We start from the raw sequence: 19035 nt of genomic DNA on the forward strand, positions 1-19035 counted from the left end.
GAGTGATCTTGGATCACGGATCTTGATCCACATTATCCCAAAGGAACGTACCCCATTAACTTGACAGGGAAGGGGATAAATGAGAGCATTTGAGTCATGTTCTAAATGGTGTGGTTTAATCGAGCAGAGATGAAATCTCATCACCGTTTTAGGAACCCTTTATTAACAAATACAAAGGGAAAACATTTAATCAAATACATGTTCCTGAAAGTCTCGTGCCAGCTCCAAGCGGCGAAAAATGTCACTGCTCTATTGATATCGACGAACGCTTTCCGTTTCAAAAAGTTCTTGGGGACGATGCGTGCCGAAAATCGAGTTTTATGTCCTGTGTTCAAGTAGTTACCAGTGCTCTTGGAGTGGACCATAGATATACTAAAATAATTTTCCCACAATAAAACAGTAGAACACACACGTAGGCCGGCTACATTAGCAAAAAAAGAAAAACAAAAAACAAAAAAAAAAAACAGAAGTGCCGTGTTGAAGAAAAATTGAACGCTCTTACAATATGATTCGTTGTTCATCGATTTTGTTGATTCTCATAACTGTCTTGTCATGAATAAACATGACCAGTTTAAGGACCAGCGAAAGAATTGCGAATTGTGTATGCTTGTAAAACTGTTCCTAGGTTGATAATTGTATTTTAAGTTATCTTTCTAAAACCCGCAGCCTTGAGTTTTAAAGGTGTACCAGAAGGCATTTAAACATTCCAGTGTCGCGTAACGCAACCGAACACCTCGAAGTCACGCGATATGCATCAGCCAGTCACGCAAGTTCGTCTCTCCCTGTTAGCTCGCTTTCCCCAAATCTATTTTCTTCTGAAGTGCTCGAGCGGAGTGATAAATCATGGAGTCTACGAGGCCAGCCACTGTAAAGACCAAAAATGAAATGTGCATTTAGCATTAAAGAGGAAACAGTAAAGACTTACATAAACTTATATAAACTGAGCCGTTATCTCGGGATGAAATTTTGAAACAGAGACGCGATATATTATATTTCCGTCACATGGCGGGATGTAGCTAAAAATTCATAAAAAACTGGGTTCTTACAACGATGGAAAATACACGGTGTAGCCTTCGCGATAGCTAAGGATACAAAGCTGCGTAAAAAAGCTGCGCTCATCGGGAGTTACTTTAATTTTGTTGTGAACAACATGTAGACAGAATCGGGTTCTGTCCTCGTGTACCGGTTCACAAGAACCGATAACAAAAGACCCAACAATGTTCAACAGCTAAACAAAGGTTTGTAAAGAAAGGAGTACAATGGTTATTCCCTCTGTGTACCGGTACACCAGGACACGACCCAGAATCGGCTCAAATGACTTCCTACCTGTAAAAATACCGCCGACAATTGCACAAACACCAGTGAGAAAATGCATGAAGGATCTGAAATTCAACAGAGAACAGAGATCAACAGACTTGATACCACTTACTCTCGCCAGTAACTAGCTCAAATTTGTTTCGCTGAGATCTTGTTGTTGGTTAAAACTGAAACTCGTCACGTGAGATAAGTTTTACCGATCACAGCAGACAGATATGTCTTGTTTTTGTTTTCTTTCTCTTCTGCACAAGATCAAAAATTAAAACAAACAAACAAACAAACACACAAAAGCAGCGAATGTAGCACGCTTCTCACCTTCTACTCTCTGTATACTGCACGACCATCGGAGAGAATTCATACAATACAAAGACACCTACAAAGAAAAATCAATAGCAACAGAATGAAACCGTCACGCTACTTCGACGGTAAATTGAAAACACTTCGACACGGCTGCCACAGACATCACTATCCAAATTCTGACTATTTCCTGACTTTTCCCTGGTAAAAATAAAATTTGCCGTGACTTTTCTTCAAAATGTCTTTTTTTCCCTGACCTTGAAGAATTTTTTCACTTTGACCATTTCCTGACCTATGGCGACCCTGTTAGTTTGAGGGTTAGCAACGCAATATACTCGGGAAAAAATTGCGAGCTTTTCTGACAGGCGTTCCACTCGCGTGACAGTCTTCGGCTGAGCTTTAGGAATTGCGGTCGTTTCGCCCGATGCCAGTGCACACTCTCCGTGGTCAATGGAGTAAAGAACGAGAAATAAACAATTTTGTTTCCATTTGCCCACAATGTTGTCTTTTTCGCTCGGTTAGAGAATGATAAATTTTAAGCATATCTTTCTTCGAACTTAGTTAAAGTCCGGACGAACGGACTTTTAGACCGGGCAAACTGACATTGTGCGAAACGCCTGGTTACCAGCTTTACAAGTCATGCGGGAGCTTACATTCAGATATTCAAGGTCTATTGTTAGAAAGCCGGTTGTTTTTACAAGGAAGCTTGTATCACTGACTGGTGAAAATCATTCTAATTGAGTTCTACAAAGCTTCACTAAACTAATAATCTCAACTCTTAACTCAGAGCAAATTTGGATTTTGGTGGCCGGGTTGATCGTTGGATAAAGAGAGAGTTTACTGACGATAGAATAAGCGAAGCGATACCTGGCAGACCGTGTTCACCAGACACTTGTCTGATGACCCTCTTGTGCTTTGTGACCGAGAATTGATTCGTTTTTACCACCTGCAGACAAACAAATTCAAGCAAGTATGAGGACAAGTTTGAACACACTGGTAAGACTGAGATGTTTATGAAGCGGCCGGGGATAAAAACAAAACACAGTTATATTCGCACCAGTCCCTTACTTTAGCATTTTTAGCGAGCTCTGCATCTCATTTCAGTCCAGTTCGCGTAAGAATCTTTTGGCTGTTGGCAGTCGTAACATACTGTCTCTCTTTTTCGCTTGCTTCTACACACTACTGCGCTTCTCGTTTCCCGTCCCTCCCTTTCCCAATCATTCTACACTTCCAACTCGCTCCAGCGCGGCCGCATTTCTCCATCTCTTATTCAGCGAGCGTAAAAGGGACTGCCGCGAATAGTATGCTTATCGTCGCCTGAATCAGCGTTTTCTGATCAGCCAACAAAAAGCCAAGGTTTACTGGAAATTTTCAGCAAAGGTGATCGTTTGGTGATTTCATGTTGTGCTTCAGTGGACAGAAAAGAAATATACCGTACCAAGGTATACAACGCACGTGCGGAACTAATGAACTACTCATTGACATACGGCAAACATTTTCTTGCACTGCTACATGCATATGTACTATACAAGTTTAAAAGCATTGCTGTGCGCGTTACCATCCACGTTGCAAGTTGAAGCAACATCTTGCAAAAAATACAGCTCAAATCTCCGACACGGACGGTAACAAGAGCTACAGCGCTCTTCAACTTCTGTTAAGCGGCGTGTTTTTTTTGGACTCACCTCGCCATTTAACTTTCTGTACATTGTTGGAACAATCTTTACAAAGTATTGGTACATACTCCCGGCTAGAAATAACAATAACGACACAGTTACAACACAGATCTTATTCAGAATAAACGTTACAAGTTCAAATGGATGACAACAATTTAGCCCACTCTTTTTTCGATAGAATTAAGCAAACAATTTTCTGCAAAGGAAAATTACATGGAGCATTTTATTTAAAACCACGAAGCGAATTTCAAAACCGCTGCGCAAAAAATGCACTCAGCCGACTTCTGATTATAATTCAAGCTCGCATTGTCTTAGTCTTCCTTCGCAGCCTTTTTTTGGGTTCGTCCCGCAACGCTACTTCACCAACAAGTCTGGTCTGTAGCCATTGCTTTAGGGTGCTGCGGGCCGTGTTGCGTGACAACCCCAAACGATGGCTGCAAAAGAGACCAACATTCTCTCTCTCCATAGCCCCCTTGGGAGAACAAGGCCAGGAATTACAAAGGGAATCACCAGTCAGGGACAATTTCTACTCCTACATCCCCTTTACTAACAATAGTGACTGAATTTTCTTGTTCAAAAACAAGTTCACATCAGACATTCCATCTTGAAAGGGGGTCATGAGAATTTAAGACCAGGCCATAAGTGGTGCAAAACCTCATTCTCCACGGAAGAGTTTTAGAAAATGAATGAAACAAGTACGAAGAGTGTACAAGCACATCCAGAATACAAACAAAAACATTTTACCATCTTCCGCTGCAACATAAGTGTTGTCCAGAGGATGCTTTAAGCCAGGATATTCATGACCAAATGAAAGATGGCGAATATGATGCGTCAGATTAAACTGCAAGTAAAACATAGTACGGTTATGACAAACGGAAGATTAGGTAAGTTACATTAAAGTCTACATACTGTATGAGCCAGTGGCCCATCAGGTCGGAGCTTAATCCCTGTTTCTGTAGCATGAAGCGACTAGGAGTCTTTCTATTGAGGCTTTTAGCCAGATGGGTGTCCAGGCGTCCTGTGGAACGCCACTTTTTAAAGAAAATTGTTTAATCTTTCATTTGTTGCCTTATAAATTGTTGATTTGCGCAGACTTTTTAGCACATTTTGGACAACCACTTCTCAAATCCTGGCTAAAAGCCTGTTCTACTCCCCCCTGGATGGGATGCTAGTCCATCGCAGGGTTACCCCCCAGCATTAAATTCGCCGGTACCCATTTATACACCTGGGTGGAGAGAGGCACTGTGAGGGTAAAGTGTCTTGCCCAAGGACACAACACAATATCCCCGGACAGGGCTCGAACCCGGACCGCTCGATCTGACGTTCAAAACCTAAGGATTACGTTTTTGGCTGACATCAATCATGATTACAATGACAGGCAATGAACTATGAGAGAGAGAAACAAACAAAATGGATCGAAATCTACCAATCACAAGCCACAGACGTGACCTTCTGGACTTCTGCTTCCCGAGACGTCCGCTACGTTGATTGACGGCAGCAGAACACGAAACCATTGATTGAGGAAGTTCGCGCGTTATTGAAAGACACCGTAAATATAAATTTGATTTTTTTTTTAAAGAAAAGGCAAGATCCTGTCACAAATAATTATTGAACGAGGCGACGATTGGTTTGAGATGTCGCTAAGCAACACAGCATACTTTTATGTGTTTTATTCTTGATTCAACGCAGTGATTATTGATTTTGCCCTCCACTACAAGACCAATCAATGATTTTTCTGCACATCATGCCACAACGACATAAAATAGGACACAGCTTACCTGAGTAGATCCAAACGGCTGAAGATCATGCACTGTTAACGGTAAAAAAATAGTGAACAATTAATGAAAATAACCAAACAAAAATTGTTCATACTTGTAAAAAGATTCACATTTGACCCTTCAATCTTCAATACTTTGTCTCAAACTGTTAGCTGACAGAAAACAGCCACTATGGCTTGTTTCTTGGAATAGTTAAAACAATTCCACTTGTTTTCCAGTTACCAATAGAACAGTTTTTTAAAAGACTGCCATAAAAAATAAGGTCATAGTGTTCACACACACAAGGAAAAAAGAAAATGAGCCAATCAGACTTGACAGCATAACTGTGCCACTGGTGCCAAGTGTGGGAAAACAAGTGAAAGCCACGTAAAGATTGAGTTTGATTGGTCAAAAGAGATCAAATGATTGGTTAGAAATTTTGAACCAATAATTGTAGAGCTAGGGAAACGCAACACTAAACACTATTCATTTGAAAGACAGTGCATGAAGAAAGGCTCTAATGTGAGTCGCTTGGTTTTCTGAAATTATACAAAAAAAAAAAAAATTGTTGAACAGTAGTTTAATGGCTTTCAACCTTCAGTACTGCACACAAGCTGTACAAGGTCAGTTCTGGTTTATCACTTAAATGCATGTTGCTCATACATTTCTTTTCTTTGGGAACACAAAACAAACCAAGAACAGTGAGGACTGTTCAGCCGAGGATATGCATACAGACGATTGATTACCTTAACTTTTGTTTTAAACTGAGATTTTAGAACACAAGTTAATGCGCCTTAACGACAAGGTTACCCAGTCTGAGCAGAAAACGGTTGCTTACATGTACGTAGAAATTAAATAATATTACAAAATTTACAATAAAGTCTTGGTAACATGTTTCAGGTTTATAACAGAACAATAAGACAGATGTCAGATTTTAGTTTAACTTGGGCTTTCATTACATGGTGATGCATTAAAAAAAGGTTTTTTTTAAAATTTCTTTTCAAGTTTATGGTTTAATCACATGTTTAGCTACTCATCACAACAAGCTTTTTAAGTTTACAAAAGCACCTTACAGTGATGTGATTTTAATTTAATTTACTATACAGGTGTAGGTAACCTGCTGTGAAGGCCTTTCGTAATGACCAGCAATCACTAAGAATCTGGTCTTTTCTGACACACTCTGCAGCTCTGTGAAAAGAGTCTCTTCTATACTACAGTGCTGAGTGCCAAAGAGGGATGAGTTAATTAGTCTGTTTGCATCAATCGTGGAAGAGCAAAGAGAATTAAGCAAGTTCAAAGGTGAAAAAGGGATTATACATGTAGCCAACTTGCTCAAATTCTCATATTTCTTCGTTCAAAGGTCAATGCAAACAGGCATGTGTTTTCAACGGCTATACGGCACAAAAAGATAATTTGCCCTTCACCTCAGGCTAACAAGACATTAACTCCTTTACTTACTATTGACTCTTATAACATTTCCCCCTGAGCTTAACTTGAGAATGGCGACTGAAAAGTGCAAAATGGCAGTTAGAGAGGTGATTAATTTATTGCAAAGAAGTTTAAGTTTTCACAGTCAAAACCAGTTAAATTAAAGGGTTTTCCTGCCAATTAAATGATGGGCTAAATCAACAAAGCGACTACAATGATTAAATTGTTTAAACTTCCACCTTTAAATGAAGAGTTCATTATTTGAAGACTAAATACAAGACTTAGCAGTGATTGGTCTACATGTGATTTTTGACTCTACGTGATCACACATGCATAAACTTGCCTTCAATTTGAACAACTTTGGCTACCAATATCAGTGACTACAACACACCACGTTTTACTCTCAACATAAAGACAGAGGCAAGACATGTTAGTGTACTTGAAATGGCCAGTGGTGAAAAGAAATTTGAGAATTTTCTGCATGCATGCCGACCAGCACACTTGCGCACATACATGTAGCACATAGCTTTTGATGTACACCATCAACAGCCTAAAGGGTTCAGCCAGACATTAATACTGAAATCAAAATGTAGATTTTCTGTCAAGTCTCACTTGAAGAGTCAAAGTTTGGAAAGCAAAATGGAATAATCAAATTTCTGCTTGTAAATTCTTTACTCCACTATCGGGTGGAGAGGTGCACTTCACCGGTTTTGACTGTAAAGAAGTATTGAAGTTGTCTTATTCAATGTGGTGTTTTAGTGCTTACATTTTAGATATTCAAGTCCTAACTATAAGTTAGTGACATTGATTAGTTGTTGTGGTGATTCTATACAGTGTAAATTGATTTAAGTTTAATTTATGGCTGCAGTCATTAGAAAACCACTGTACAACGACACACTGACATGGAAAAAAGTCAAAAACACAACAATGCAAAAAAAGGTTTTTAAAAACAATTATGCATGACATAGTGATGCAAGTAAATCCATCATGACAGGTATCAGCATATAAGAAGTGATAAAATACTCAAGATTTCCAAGCTTACAGTTGGCATGCAATTTTAAAGTTTAAAGCCAGTGTTTAAATATTAATTTAAATTAATTAGCACATAAATTACTGCTGCTTCAAGCGTAATTATTACTGCTGTTACATGTATTAATACATGTAGTGCAACTGAGAAAACAAATGGGAATGGGACAATTTCAATTCTACAGGTAAATCTTGCACAAAACGGTCAAAACAATTTGCCTAATATTTTGATGAGTGGGTACATGTATGTACAGTAATGTAGGTTTCTTATAAAGTGAACACTGTCAAGTCAACTACGTTATTTAAAGTTTTATTGAGTTCTGCTCAGACTGAGCTGATCACCACATGTAATCAATAGATGCTGTGAGGGGTCATACAGCATCATATGAAATAAAAATGTGTGGGATAGTGTCAAACATTTCTTGCTTACAATAGTCAGACAAAACGTTTTTGACATGCAGTTATTTTGTTATTCATTCATAAAACATTCAATATTTACTGATTTATGTACACAAGTACCTTCATTTATATATATTTAAATGTGGGGTTCCAGAAAATATCCATACTCCCTCCATAGAAGGGATTAGAATTTCCTGGGGGGGTGGGGGGCTCTATGAGATAACAAAATTTAAGGAAATGTATGAAGCTTAACTGGAATTTCCAGAGGGGTGGGGAGGTGTTAGAAAAAATTCCTTCTGTGGGGAGGGTATGGATATTTTCTGGAACTACACAATATAATTTACTTATTTGTTTATTTACAAATTATTTAATATAAATTTTAATATAAAAATTTATTTACTCATTTTACTTACTTGTCTAAAATATTTAAAACTTTGATCTGTTATTTTATATTATTTTATCAAGTCCATGAAGATCTATTTAAAAGCTATCAGTGTTTTAAGCCAGTATTAATTATTAATGATTATTAACGAGACAGTATAGTTATTGATAATGGATTATATGATGCATTGAAACACTTGTGAGTGAGCAGGCTCGTATTTTGGTCATGTGTGAAGAGCAAAACAATGAGTCGGCATACAACAGGAGCTGATAATTAGTGAAAGAGAGCATGCTTTGATCCCTGTTAATAGTTCACTTTCACCCCAGAAACTGCAATTGGGTTTCACCTCATAGATGTATTCAATTTCCGTAAAATTAGCACTCAAGTACTGCATGTTACAGAAAAGTTTAAAAAATGCAATCTTGACTAATTAGATGTTGTGAAATACAACCTTTAAATTCACACACATGTATACTGCCACTTTAGCGCAATCCAAATCTATAACCAAATAACTTTCATTTAAATTTTGTAACTTGAAGTAAACTAAGTATTGTATCTAATTTTAATCTTTTGAACTGTGCTCTGTTGAAACTGATCAGAACATCCCATTTCAAGATCACACCAAAAATTATATGGTCTACATAATGATCAATTCGCTACTTCCTGTACATGAATTTTAACCTTACCATGGACATGATGTTGTTGAAAACTTTTTCCTGGAGCAAAGTGAAAGTTTCCGGCAACCTACAACAAGAAAACACCTGACTGAGTTTTGTGCTGCAACCTGTGTTAAATGTAATTAAAAGTTAACCAATAGTTAAATTGCAGGTTCAGTAAATTAAAGCAATATTAATCAAGACAACTGATCTTCTCAAGACAAGAAAGGTGTATTTTAGAGCACAGATGAGGTACAAACAATAGGGACCTTATGCAAAACACGATGGCAACAGAACCAAGAACATCACCAAACAGAAGGTTTAATGAGCAGAACAATAGCTGTGTACATGTGTTATCATTCTTGGTACATTTCTTTGCCATCCCCGGCAAAACAACAACGTAAAATGACCAATTTTCCAATTTTTTGACAATGGGACTCACCACGACTAATTTTTTGTAATTTGTAGCATATTCAGCAGGGGCAAGTTAATTAATATGGACAAACACACTGAATAATTAAAACTAAGTAAATGCAAAATTCCAAAGGAAAATATAATACACTTTTTAATACGCCATCCTCGCTGTCGCCATCGTACATGCGTAATGTCCCTGATATACATGTATGATGGTGATACATGTACATGTAGTTGTGGAGGTAGCAGTGAAGTGTGTTAGCAGTAGCTGAAACATTTTATTTTGAATTTCTGGCATACACTGTATTTCATGACAAACCTTATTAACTTCCAAGTGCCCTGTTACAGCACAACCTTCATTTTTCTGTTCTTGAAGTTTGTCCTTCCAGCCCTCTCTCAAACACTGACAAAACAATAATATCATGTTTATTTACTACCTGTACATGCATGAAAATTAGATACGGCAACATTTGATATGCCAGGTTTACAGTTGCATGTGAACAGCAGCAGCAGCAAGTATGTAATCATTCAAGTCCATATGTATTTGCAGGTGATACAGGCAAAGCCAAATGGGAGTCCACAAGATTTAAACTATGAATAGAAAATAAATTATTATTTTGTTGACATCTGGATTGCTGAATTTCTGGTGGGCATAGTGTTAATAATAAATTTGGAAGTCATCACTAATAAACATAAATTTGTTCTCATAGATCTGAAAACTACAGAATTGCACCTCAATTGCTCTAAGTCTGCAATTATTGTTTTAGGGTGGGTAGCACTTCCCCAGATGCCAGATTAACCCATAACACATGAACCTTGAGGGTACATGTACATGTAGGCTCTTAAAAGAATTACAGAGTTGTACATGTGCATGTATGTACAGCTGTACTGCACAATGCAATGCACTGTGGAAAATTTTGACACACCCACTTCTCAAATCCTGGCTTAAGGTTACTTCCCACCTTGGCAGGTGCCCTTCAGGGAAAAAAAAATTTTACACGCGCCAGTTTTAATAAAACCCAAACAAACTATATACCATGAGAAAGCTTAATAAATGTACTTTAAGACAAAAAAATACAATTTCAGAAATACTTTCTTTTAGGAAGTGTCAGGAGGCAGTAAGGCGTGAAACGACCAAGGCTTCTTCTATTGAATTTATCCTGTATCGGATTCCACAGTATGAGCAAAATGGCTGCACAGTCTTATTCACAAGGCATCAATCAACAAAAGTGTGTCAGGCTTTTTCGATATTCTGATTGGTACTGTCTAGATATCCATATCTAAAGTTGGAGTAGCTATAAATATGCGAGACGTGTTGCGTAAATGGACGCCATGGGAAAAATGTGTTAAATATCAAAATTTCCCAACACACTTTGGTTTGTCATTATCTCTGGAATGTTCTGGCGAAATTTCATGAAAATCCGTCAAATGTGCATACCCTATAAATTCGCTCAAAGTGGATATATTCCTCCAAAAATCAAATGGGAGATTTTAGCTTGTAAAGGTTTGCAAACAACTCGGGCCACGCCTGGAGATTATCACGCCTAATAAAACCACAAACCAATGGAACAACAGGACCTCCTAGTGTCTATGACAATAGATCAAGATTTCCCGGGAAAAACATCGCATTGCAACATGTTTTTTTATCTCGCTCAGTGGAGTTCAATTTAGGATGGCGATGTAATATAATGGGCAAAGATGCCAAAGGCAAAGGCAAAGGCAAAACCTGTGCCAAAAATGTTAAAGGTGGAAAATGAAACACTTGCCGCTGAAAAACAAGATGTTAAGGAATCGACGGACAGCCTATTGGTATCGATGAATACCCTGTTTGTTGAAATGAGTTCCCTTGGGTAGGTTTCATTTTCTTCATCGCTTCCGCCAGATTCCAACGAAGAATCTTGTTCGCAGCCTGCACTGACATTTACTTTGATTTTTAAGCCACCTGTTCCAAGGATATTTGAATGCTCTGGATCTTCAGCAGATGCTGAGATTGTCGAAGGCGTTTGGCCAAACCAAGAGCCTTTGTCGCTTTCGCCAAGGTTTTTTTTCTTTCCTTGACAATATGGAGCTTTTTCTTTCTTCTTTGGGCCAGTTTTTTTTCGTTTTCTTTACCCAATGACTTTTTTCTGCTTTTAATTTTTCCATAGGAGTTAGCTTAAAGAGCTTTCATGTGGGAATTTTTGTCAAGTGCGTGACGTATATAAAAATATGCAAATGACATGAAACACGAGCGATGAGCATTTGCCGCGAAAATTTCCCCAGGGTTCTCGCCAGTTGACTAGATTATGACACCTTCCTAGTTAATTAACTTCATTTGAAAATACGTTTTTTCCTACATAACTTGGCCGCTTTTTGAGATTTTTAACATTTTTCGTTTGGAAACACTAAGATAAAATGACAAACTTAAATTTTGTCAAATAAAAGAAAAAATGATTTTTTTGGCCTCTGAGGGTGGGAAGTAACCTTAAACTCTCAGGTGATGTCATGGTCTCTTAACCAATTGTAAGAAAGAAAAAAGACTACCATGATTCATGAGTGATTTTCCAAGTTAGGAGTAAGCTGCTCATTAGTACCTGTTTGATGTCATCAACGTCAGATAAAGCCCAACCTTTCCTTCTATAAGCTTCTCTAACATCTTCACAAGTGTTACAGCAGCTCTTTTCAGGTGTCTCAGCACCGTAACAAGATTCACATCTTTTGGGATCAAGCTGTAGAAGAAAAAAAACCCGATTGTTACGGTGATACCCCACCTTATGGTCACCTTGCTAATGCGGTTAACTTGTTACTACTGCCACATTTTATGTCATGGCGAAACGCCATGGATACATTTTCTTGTAAGAAAACCCTGCTAAATTCCTCAGCTTAGAACAGTCATGAAATTTGATCCTACCCCATTAATACAGCCACCCTGTAAACATGGCCAAATTTCATGGCCCATTGGTGACCGTATGAACAGGGTTCAAAGTGCATTTAAACACTTTAATAAGAGCCCTTACTGACTTAGTTAAAGCTGTCTCCAATTACTTGTGACAAGTATCTGCAGACGGCTTTAACTATTTCCTTTTTTTTCATAATCCACATGAAAGTTTGTTTGTTTAACACACACCTCAAGTAATTCTTTAGCTTCATGACTCTTATCACCTAGATCTGTTTAGAACAAAGAAAACAAAACTCAGAAACACTTACCATGTATAATAATGTTAGTATGTACATTGTATACTGTATTTATTTATTACAAACAACTGAGATTCATAGTAACTTACATCAAACTGCAAACTGTTGTTGACTAACCTCCTTTTTCTATATTTTCATCAATTGGATTCCCATCTAGATCCACTCTCTTTTTAAATATACTATGCATCACATCAATCTAAGAAACAACAAGGAAATCACATAATTATGTATACATTTTACAACTTGTAATTGGCGTACTCTGAGAAATTGGCCATTTAAAATGACCAAGTCAAGCCAGACGCCATTATTTCAATTAGAGCTTAGGTCAGAGTTTCAATCTTGGTTTCATTCACTGGAGAATGGCACTTGAAATAAACAATGCAATCAATATCATATTCCATCAATCTTTCATTTGCAGAATCAGTCATACATGTACATTGTAGTCAGATTTAGCAGACCATCACAATGTGATGTCCTTCCAATGGGTCATACGTCTACAATTTAAGAAAGCTGTCACATTCTGACCCGTTATGTCATGAAACTCACAAAATACCACTGTTACATGTTCAAAACCCATATAAATAATAATCAGTTGCTACATTCTCCAGACTAATTTCCATGTGCTGTTGTGTTGCTATTAATTTTGTTGTTGTGTTGTCTTTGCTGAATCTGTCGTCCCAAGTTACCAAAACTAACTTGTATAACACTATTACTATTAATCCACATTAACTTTACTATGAATAACTGTAAGATATACATGTACAAACCTGTTGCTCTCCAGAGACATCCATTGCATCTATACTTAAATCTGAAAGAACATTGATGTTGCCATTTTCAGTTGCAAGTTTGAAATACAAATTCTCTTCACTGAATGCTATACATTTCTTTTTATATTAGTTCGGAGATTTGGTGCCAGATCAAGACAACATCTCCTGCGGACACCCATTAGACAAAGATGGATGTCCATGTTATGGAGGTCCAGATCATGAGAATTCTGGTTTCTCTGAAAACAAGAGAACCGTACAGCGGAATTCCAATTTCTCGATAACTTGAACCAACAACTGTCGTTTCCCCTCCTCAGTCAAACACCGTAATTTTACCCCAGATTTCAGATCCAGATTTTTTAAACCAAAATTGGGATTCCACTGTATGTAACAGATGTAAGGAGAGGTTCGACTATTTTCTTTCTTATACATGTAATTACGTGTCTACTTGAAAGTAACACCAAAGATATAATTATTTGTAACTAAAATAAAACTAATGCCAGTCAACCAATTTCATAAAGTTCTTCACATAGTTACATCACAGATTCCTGAAAATAATAAACATGTATGGTATAATAGACTTTCAGTACCTGGCCTGTATCTAATAACTACATGTACATGTTCTATATATTATAATTTTTTTTAATAATGTAATCAAAGACAATATACTTACAAACACAGGGCAATTTTGGAAAAATAACATCTACATTAATTCTAAGCTTTTCTCCTCTGGCTGTGTCGACAAAGAGTTCAGGTGTGACCTGAAAACAAAAACATTATTTTGATGATCATTAAACTGATAGAAATACATGATTGTACAGTTGTATGTTGCTGAGGCAACGAGTATGGATATGTTGGGTGCTGTCATAATTATTAGCTTGGCTGTTATAAAATTTATGTTTACATCATTATAATTATACTAATGGTAAGTATTGCACCTTTTAATTTCATGGGGAAAATAAACTTTAATGTCAAGTGAGGAGATTGAGGGGGAGGATTTTCTCTCTTGGCAAACTTTTGTTTGTCTTTCAAAAGGGCTACAGTTGCAAGTTTTAATTTGAAACATTTTTAAAATTAATTTCACAAAAATTGAATTGAATTTCATCTGTATCATATACAACATAATTCCAACAGTTACTGCATTAATTTACAAGTAAATTTCCGCACACAAGATAATGATTCAAATTAAATGGTCACAGCTGCTACAGGATTCTCTTCACGGAATAAAAAATTTTAACCTGCACATTGAACCAAAGGTTTGACTCAAAAATTAAAAGTGAGAGATTTTAGTGGCAGAGGGAGGGTTGACTTCATAGTAATTATAACATTCACTCTACAATCCATTGACTCACCTCTGTTGATAAGTAGAAACTTAATTCTGAGACAAATAGTAGAAACATCAAAAGTCCGCTAACAATTGTAACTGTAAAGAAAACAAAAGAGAAAGTCACTAAATAAGCAGAACTCTTCTTGTACAAATAATATGCTACATGTACACAATGTGCAAAGAAAGCCATGTCCGATAGCCTGGGGCAAGCTTATTTTGGGGTCAGGCTAGTGAATCATTACAAAAATTAATTACTAAAAACTGGATCATTGGATAATGCAGTTCAAGGGTTTTCATTGGCTTAGCTATCATGTTATACATGTATGAGCAGTTATACTATGCTCTACAAATATGGTAAACGTGTGCATTTTTTTTTTTGGGGGGGGGGGGGAGGATGTTTATATTTCTATTTTATTTTGGTTTTCTATATTGTGGGATAGTTTTGTTAAAACAATCATTCCACACATGCTTGTTAGATATGAGATGATTATAGCCAACTCAGCGTTACACATTGGCGATTTACAGTATCATCTCATACATCTAATGCATACTTGTGGAATAATAGTTCATTATGCTTTGAGACTGAGTGCCATGAAACCATGGGTACCAAACGGATTACTTTATATGCAAATTTCACTTCAGTTTAACTTTAAAGTCAGTGTCTTTGCCAAAATTGTCAAGTAACTCTTGTTTCACTCATAGTTAATAGAGGGGAATGGTTATGAAACTAGACAAAGGTCTTTGTTGTATGTTTCTGTTCTCTTTTTTTGGCCTTGAGCGTGCACAAAACACAATAGTTGTTTACTACTGACCGAGGAACTAGCCAATAGAAATGTTTTGGTTACATAATTCATGCATAGTGTATGAAAGCAAAACAAAAGATTGTGCACAGTCGTGGACCTTCCAACATAAATCTTGGCATCTTTGTTTGCTCCTTTGATGTTTGCCGGGCTTCATAACCAGTCCCCTCTATTAACTATATGTTTTACTCAAGCAGAAAATCTTGTTTGATCATCAAAAAATGTGAGGAGGTTAAAATTCGACAAAAGTGCACAAGTTGACTATAACACAAGAGAGAAGGCCAATAAATGACAACAAGAACTTAAAATTCTCATAAACCCTTATGGTTAATGGAAGCATACCCACTGTAGCTTGATGCTACAGAACAAGAAAACACAACACAAGTTGTACATGTAAATAAATCTTTAAGAGGCCTGTTTCTCTAGCATGTTTTCATCTTTTGTTGTCATTTTATGTCTGGCAAGAAGCATGATGTTGTAAAACTAAAAGACGCCTGTTTTGACAACCTCTAACGCACCACAACAACATAAAACCGTCCAAGAAACACATGGATGCCTGTGATTGGACAATCGTACTTGTCACAAATTTAGGGGCATTTTAGAGGTTAAATTCAAAATTAGAGTCATCAACCGAAACATGCCCACAATAAACTACATTGAAAATGCATTTCAAATTACAACAAAGTCACAGGAAATGATCCCGAGTTAAAAACTTCATTTTCTTAAGTGACAAGATTTTAATTACACATGCATCCTGCAAATTTACCGGAAAATCTTGCCACGTTTACACAATAAAACAACAATGCCCATAGCCTCTCCACAAATGAAACAAAGTTTATTTTTACACTACAGGTTATTTTTGAAGTTTCTTCATACTCTAAACAGATTACCGATCTTGTCTTTTGTCCATTAGCCAGGCTGTATAATAAATTTGTCACTATTATACAAATCTCATTACAGCCACAACGTCTAAATTAGCGTGAACTTACCTGCAGCACCGCCGAAAGTTTTCACTCGAAAATCTTCAAGTGTCTTGGGGTAGGCGTCGAATTTCTTCAACGTACTGACTAAGTCTTTAGTTTGCATTATGCTTCGTCGATTTGTGTGGGAAATTCTAGCTGTTTTTCGTAGCTTTATCCATCCGTACGAAATGTAAATTCACCGGCGATGAGTCACTTTAGTGCGCATGCGCCGTTTATCTCGTTTCCGTGTCAAAAGATCATCTCAGCCCTCCCTACTGACTATCTTCAGAATTGCAAAAATCAATTATTTCTGAAATTCGGTAGGGACCATAGCCAAGAAAAACCAATAAGGAACCATCCTTGGAAGTAAGTTAGTTGCTGCCAAAAATCGAGGGGTTTACGGGCAAACGTTCCCTCTCTCGCCCCACTACCCCCTGTTTCGTCGAATTTTTGCTCTTGCTCCAATTTTAATAAGCGCGGTCAGAATGCGGAAAAGCTCTTTGTAAGGGAACGCTTGTTAGGTAGGCTACCAATTTATTTACATATTCAGCAATCGCAGGAGATACGTTTACGATGGGGTCTGTTTTTCGGAGGTTTAGGGACCGTGGGGGTGGGTCTGGTGTGAGACAAGACGTCTTCTAGGTTTCCCTAGTTTGTACGTGGCTGGGGAATCCTCTTTATTTTTCTCTCTTTTTTACTCTTTTAGCATGTTAATCATTTTTCTCTTGTATTTTTTCGTATTTTTCTTTTAAGTAAATAAGTGAAAATTTAGTAATACATTATTTATGAATACATATAGTAAAAAATAAAAGATCGGATTAAAACTAAGGCGTTACAGGTGCTAACTTCAAAACAGAGAGAAATGTCAAACAATGGCTTTGGCACGAAAAGAGTTCATCAGTCGTGCCAGTCTGTTTGCGTTTCTCTATGTGTCGTAATTAGCACCCGTTGCGCCTAATTTTTATTCCGATATTATTATTTAACTCACGAAACTATTCACACCTCACCTGTACAGTATATAAACAGGCCAACCGTTATTTTTATTTCTAAAGTTGATAATGATGTTAAGATGACATCGAAACGTCGTTATTTAGCCTTTTAGCGTTTTCCCATTAAAAATAACGTAAAACAAAAACGAAGAAACCAGCTGGCGACGGACGCAATGAGAAGGACAGGAAATGAAAAGACAGCTGAGACATGTCATGGCTAAAAGCCGAAGCGACCACCCTGGGGGAGACTTCCATATGAAAAGGTCGGGAATGCTCGTCGGAAATTTTGAATTACATCCCTAAAGGAGACCAAACTGGGTGTGGTCGGAATAGGCGCGATTACCAGTCGCTGTTCAGAAAAGGATCCCGCTCTAGTGGACCAGACTCGAGGACCGGCAAAAATGGAGCCTTGAGGTGGAATGGTACCCGAAAATATGGCGATTTTCATGAAAAATTTAATTTCTTGAAAGAGGGTGGCAAAGGGTTTTTGCGTGACGCGTGATCGCCCCAAAATTAGCAGCGTGCACGTGATGCGTGATTGAGACCAAATTATCCGCGTGGCGCGGGACAGGACATCATAACGTGATGCGTGATTTGCTACTTTACAATGCAAGCACGTGATGCGTGATTTGCCAATTAGATTTCCGTGATAAGTGAACGTTCTTTGAACTAGAAGGATAGCATTCATTCAAAGTAAATAGTAAATAAAGTCTTAAACAAGATCATCAAATTGTGGGAGACGTGACACCATTTTCTGGTCTTTTTCTTCCTTTTCTTGACCTCTGATGTTTTTGGTCTTCGTGGATCTTCATGGTACTATAGGTCCAAACAATTGTAATATAAATTATAGAAATAACAATATACATGAAAAAATTACTCAATTCTGATTGGCTGAGAGCAGTGCAGTTCAAGTGTAATACCAGTGCAAAAATTGTAACACCAGTGCAAATTACACATCGAAATTCTGGATTATGATTGGCTGAAATACAATAGGAAATTTTCTAAGCCAATGATATCACTTAAAATGGTGACGAGAATTTTGTGCGGAAACTTTGAAAAACTTTGAAAGATCTTCCGGCACTTCCTCCACGCGAATTTTTTCATGTGTATATTATTAATATATAAGTAATCATACGGTTTTTCTCATTCAATCTGGAATTAATTTGCAGTTGTGAGTTTTTCAAAAAGCTGAAATTGCACTCGCCGAAGCGGCTCGTACAATTTCAGCTTTTTGAAAAACTCACTCGTGCAAATTAATTCCAAAGTGAACTCGAAATCGTATGATTACCTATACTAAGCCAAATTGAAAATAGTTAAACTTTGCATTAAAGGACTATGAGCTTCAGTGTTATTTTTGTCCATTTTGTCGACCGATCATTTTTGGCAGTGCATCAGACCAAGAGAATATGACATACCATATCCGAATCCGGCTACCGTATAAAAGGTCTGAACGCCGTACGTTTCGCCCTATTTTATGTTTTTCGCGCTCGTGGGGAGCCTGTTCACTTACAGAAGTTGAAAACGCTTCCAGATTATCCAGGAGCCTCATAGATACAGACCAAATCTCCCGGTCTCCCGTACAGGTTGCCACTTTTATTCTCGGGGGGAAGTTATTGGAATAATTAACGATTAGACGGCCTTGCGAGCTACGGGTCAATAGCCACTGGTCT

The 19035-nt window shown here is 37.4% G+C and overlaps 1 protein-coding gene across 4 annotated transcripts; it reads right to left on the reverse strand.

Annotated features, from left to right (window-relative positions):
- Positions 1 to 142: 142 nt before the first annotated feature.
- LOC145495505 (endoplasmic reticulum-Golgi intermediate compartment protein 3-like) lies at positions 143 to 16794 on the reverse strand. Of its 4 annotated transcripts, XM_081475139.1 has the most exons (17): positions 16404 to 16794; positions 14640 to 14710; positions 13961 to 14048; positions 13291 to 13331; positions 12641 to 12719; positions 12456 to 12496; positions 11923 to 12057; positions 9669 to 9752; positions 8966 to 9023; positions 6503 to 6550; positions 5066 to 5097; positions 4032 to 4128; positions 3297 to 3361; positions 2482 to 2560; positions 1633 to 1690; positions 1327 to 1382; positions 143 to 865 (listed from the first exon to the last, which is right to left on the reverse strand). In XM_081475139.1, the coding sequence occupies exons 1-17, from the start codon at positions 16498 to 16500 to the stop codon at positions 786 to 788; spliced, it is 1209 nt and encodes a 402-aa protein (XP_081331265.1). In that variant the 5' UTR covers positions 16501 to 16794; the 3' UTR covers positions 143 to 785. The 4 variants fall into 4 exon arrangements, with proteins under 4 accessions (XP_081331265.1, XP_081331267.1, XP_081331264.1 ...); XM_081475141.1 differs by lacking the exon at positions 6503 to 6550; XM_081475138.1 differs by having other exon boundaries at positions 143 to 1382.
- Positions 16795 to 19035: the final 2241 nt, after the last annotated feature.

Source organism: Orbicella franksi, chromosome 8 (genome assembly GCF_964199315.1).
Source record: "Orbicella franksi chromosome 8, jaOrbFran1.1, whole genome shotgun sequence".
Classification (NCBI taxonomy): domain Eukaryota; kingdom Metazoa; phylum Cnidaria; class Anthozoa; order Scleractinia; family Merulinidae; genus Orbicella; species Orbicella franksi.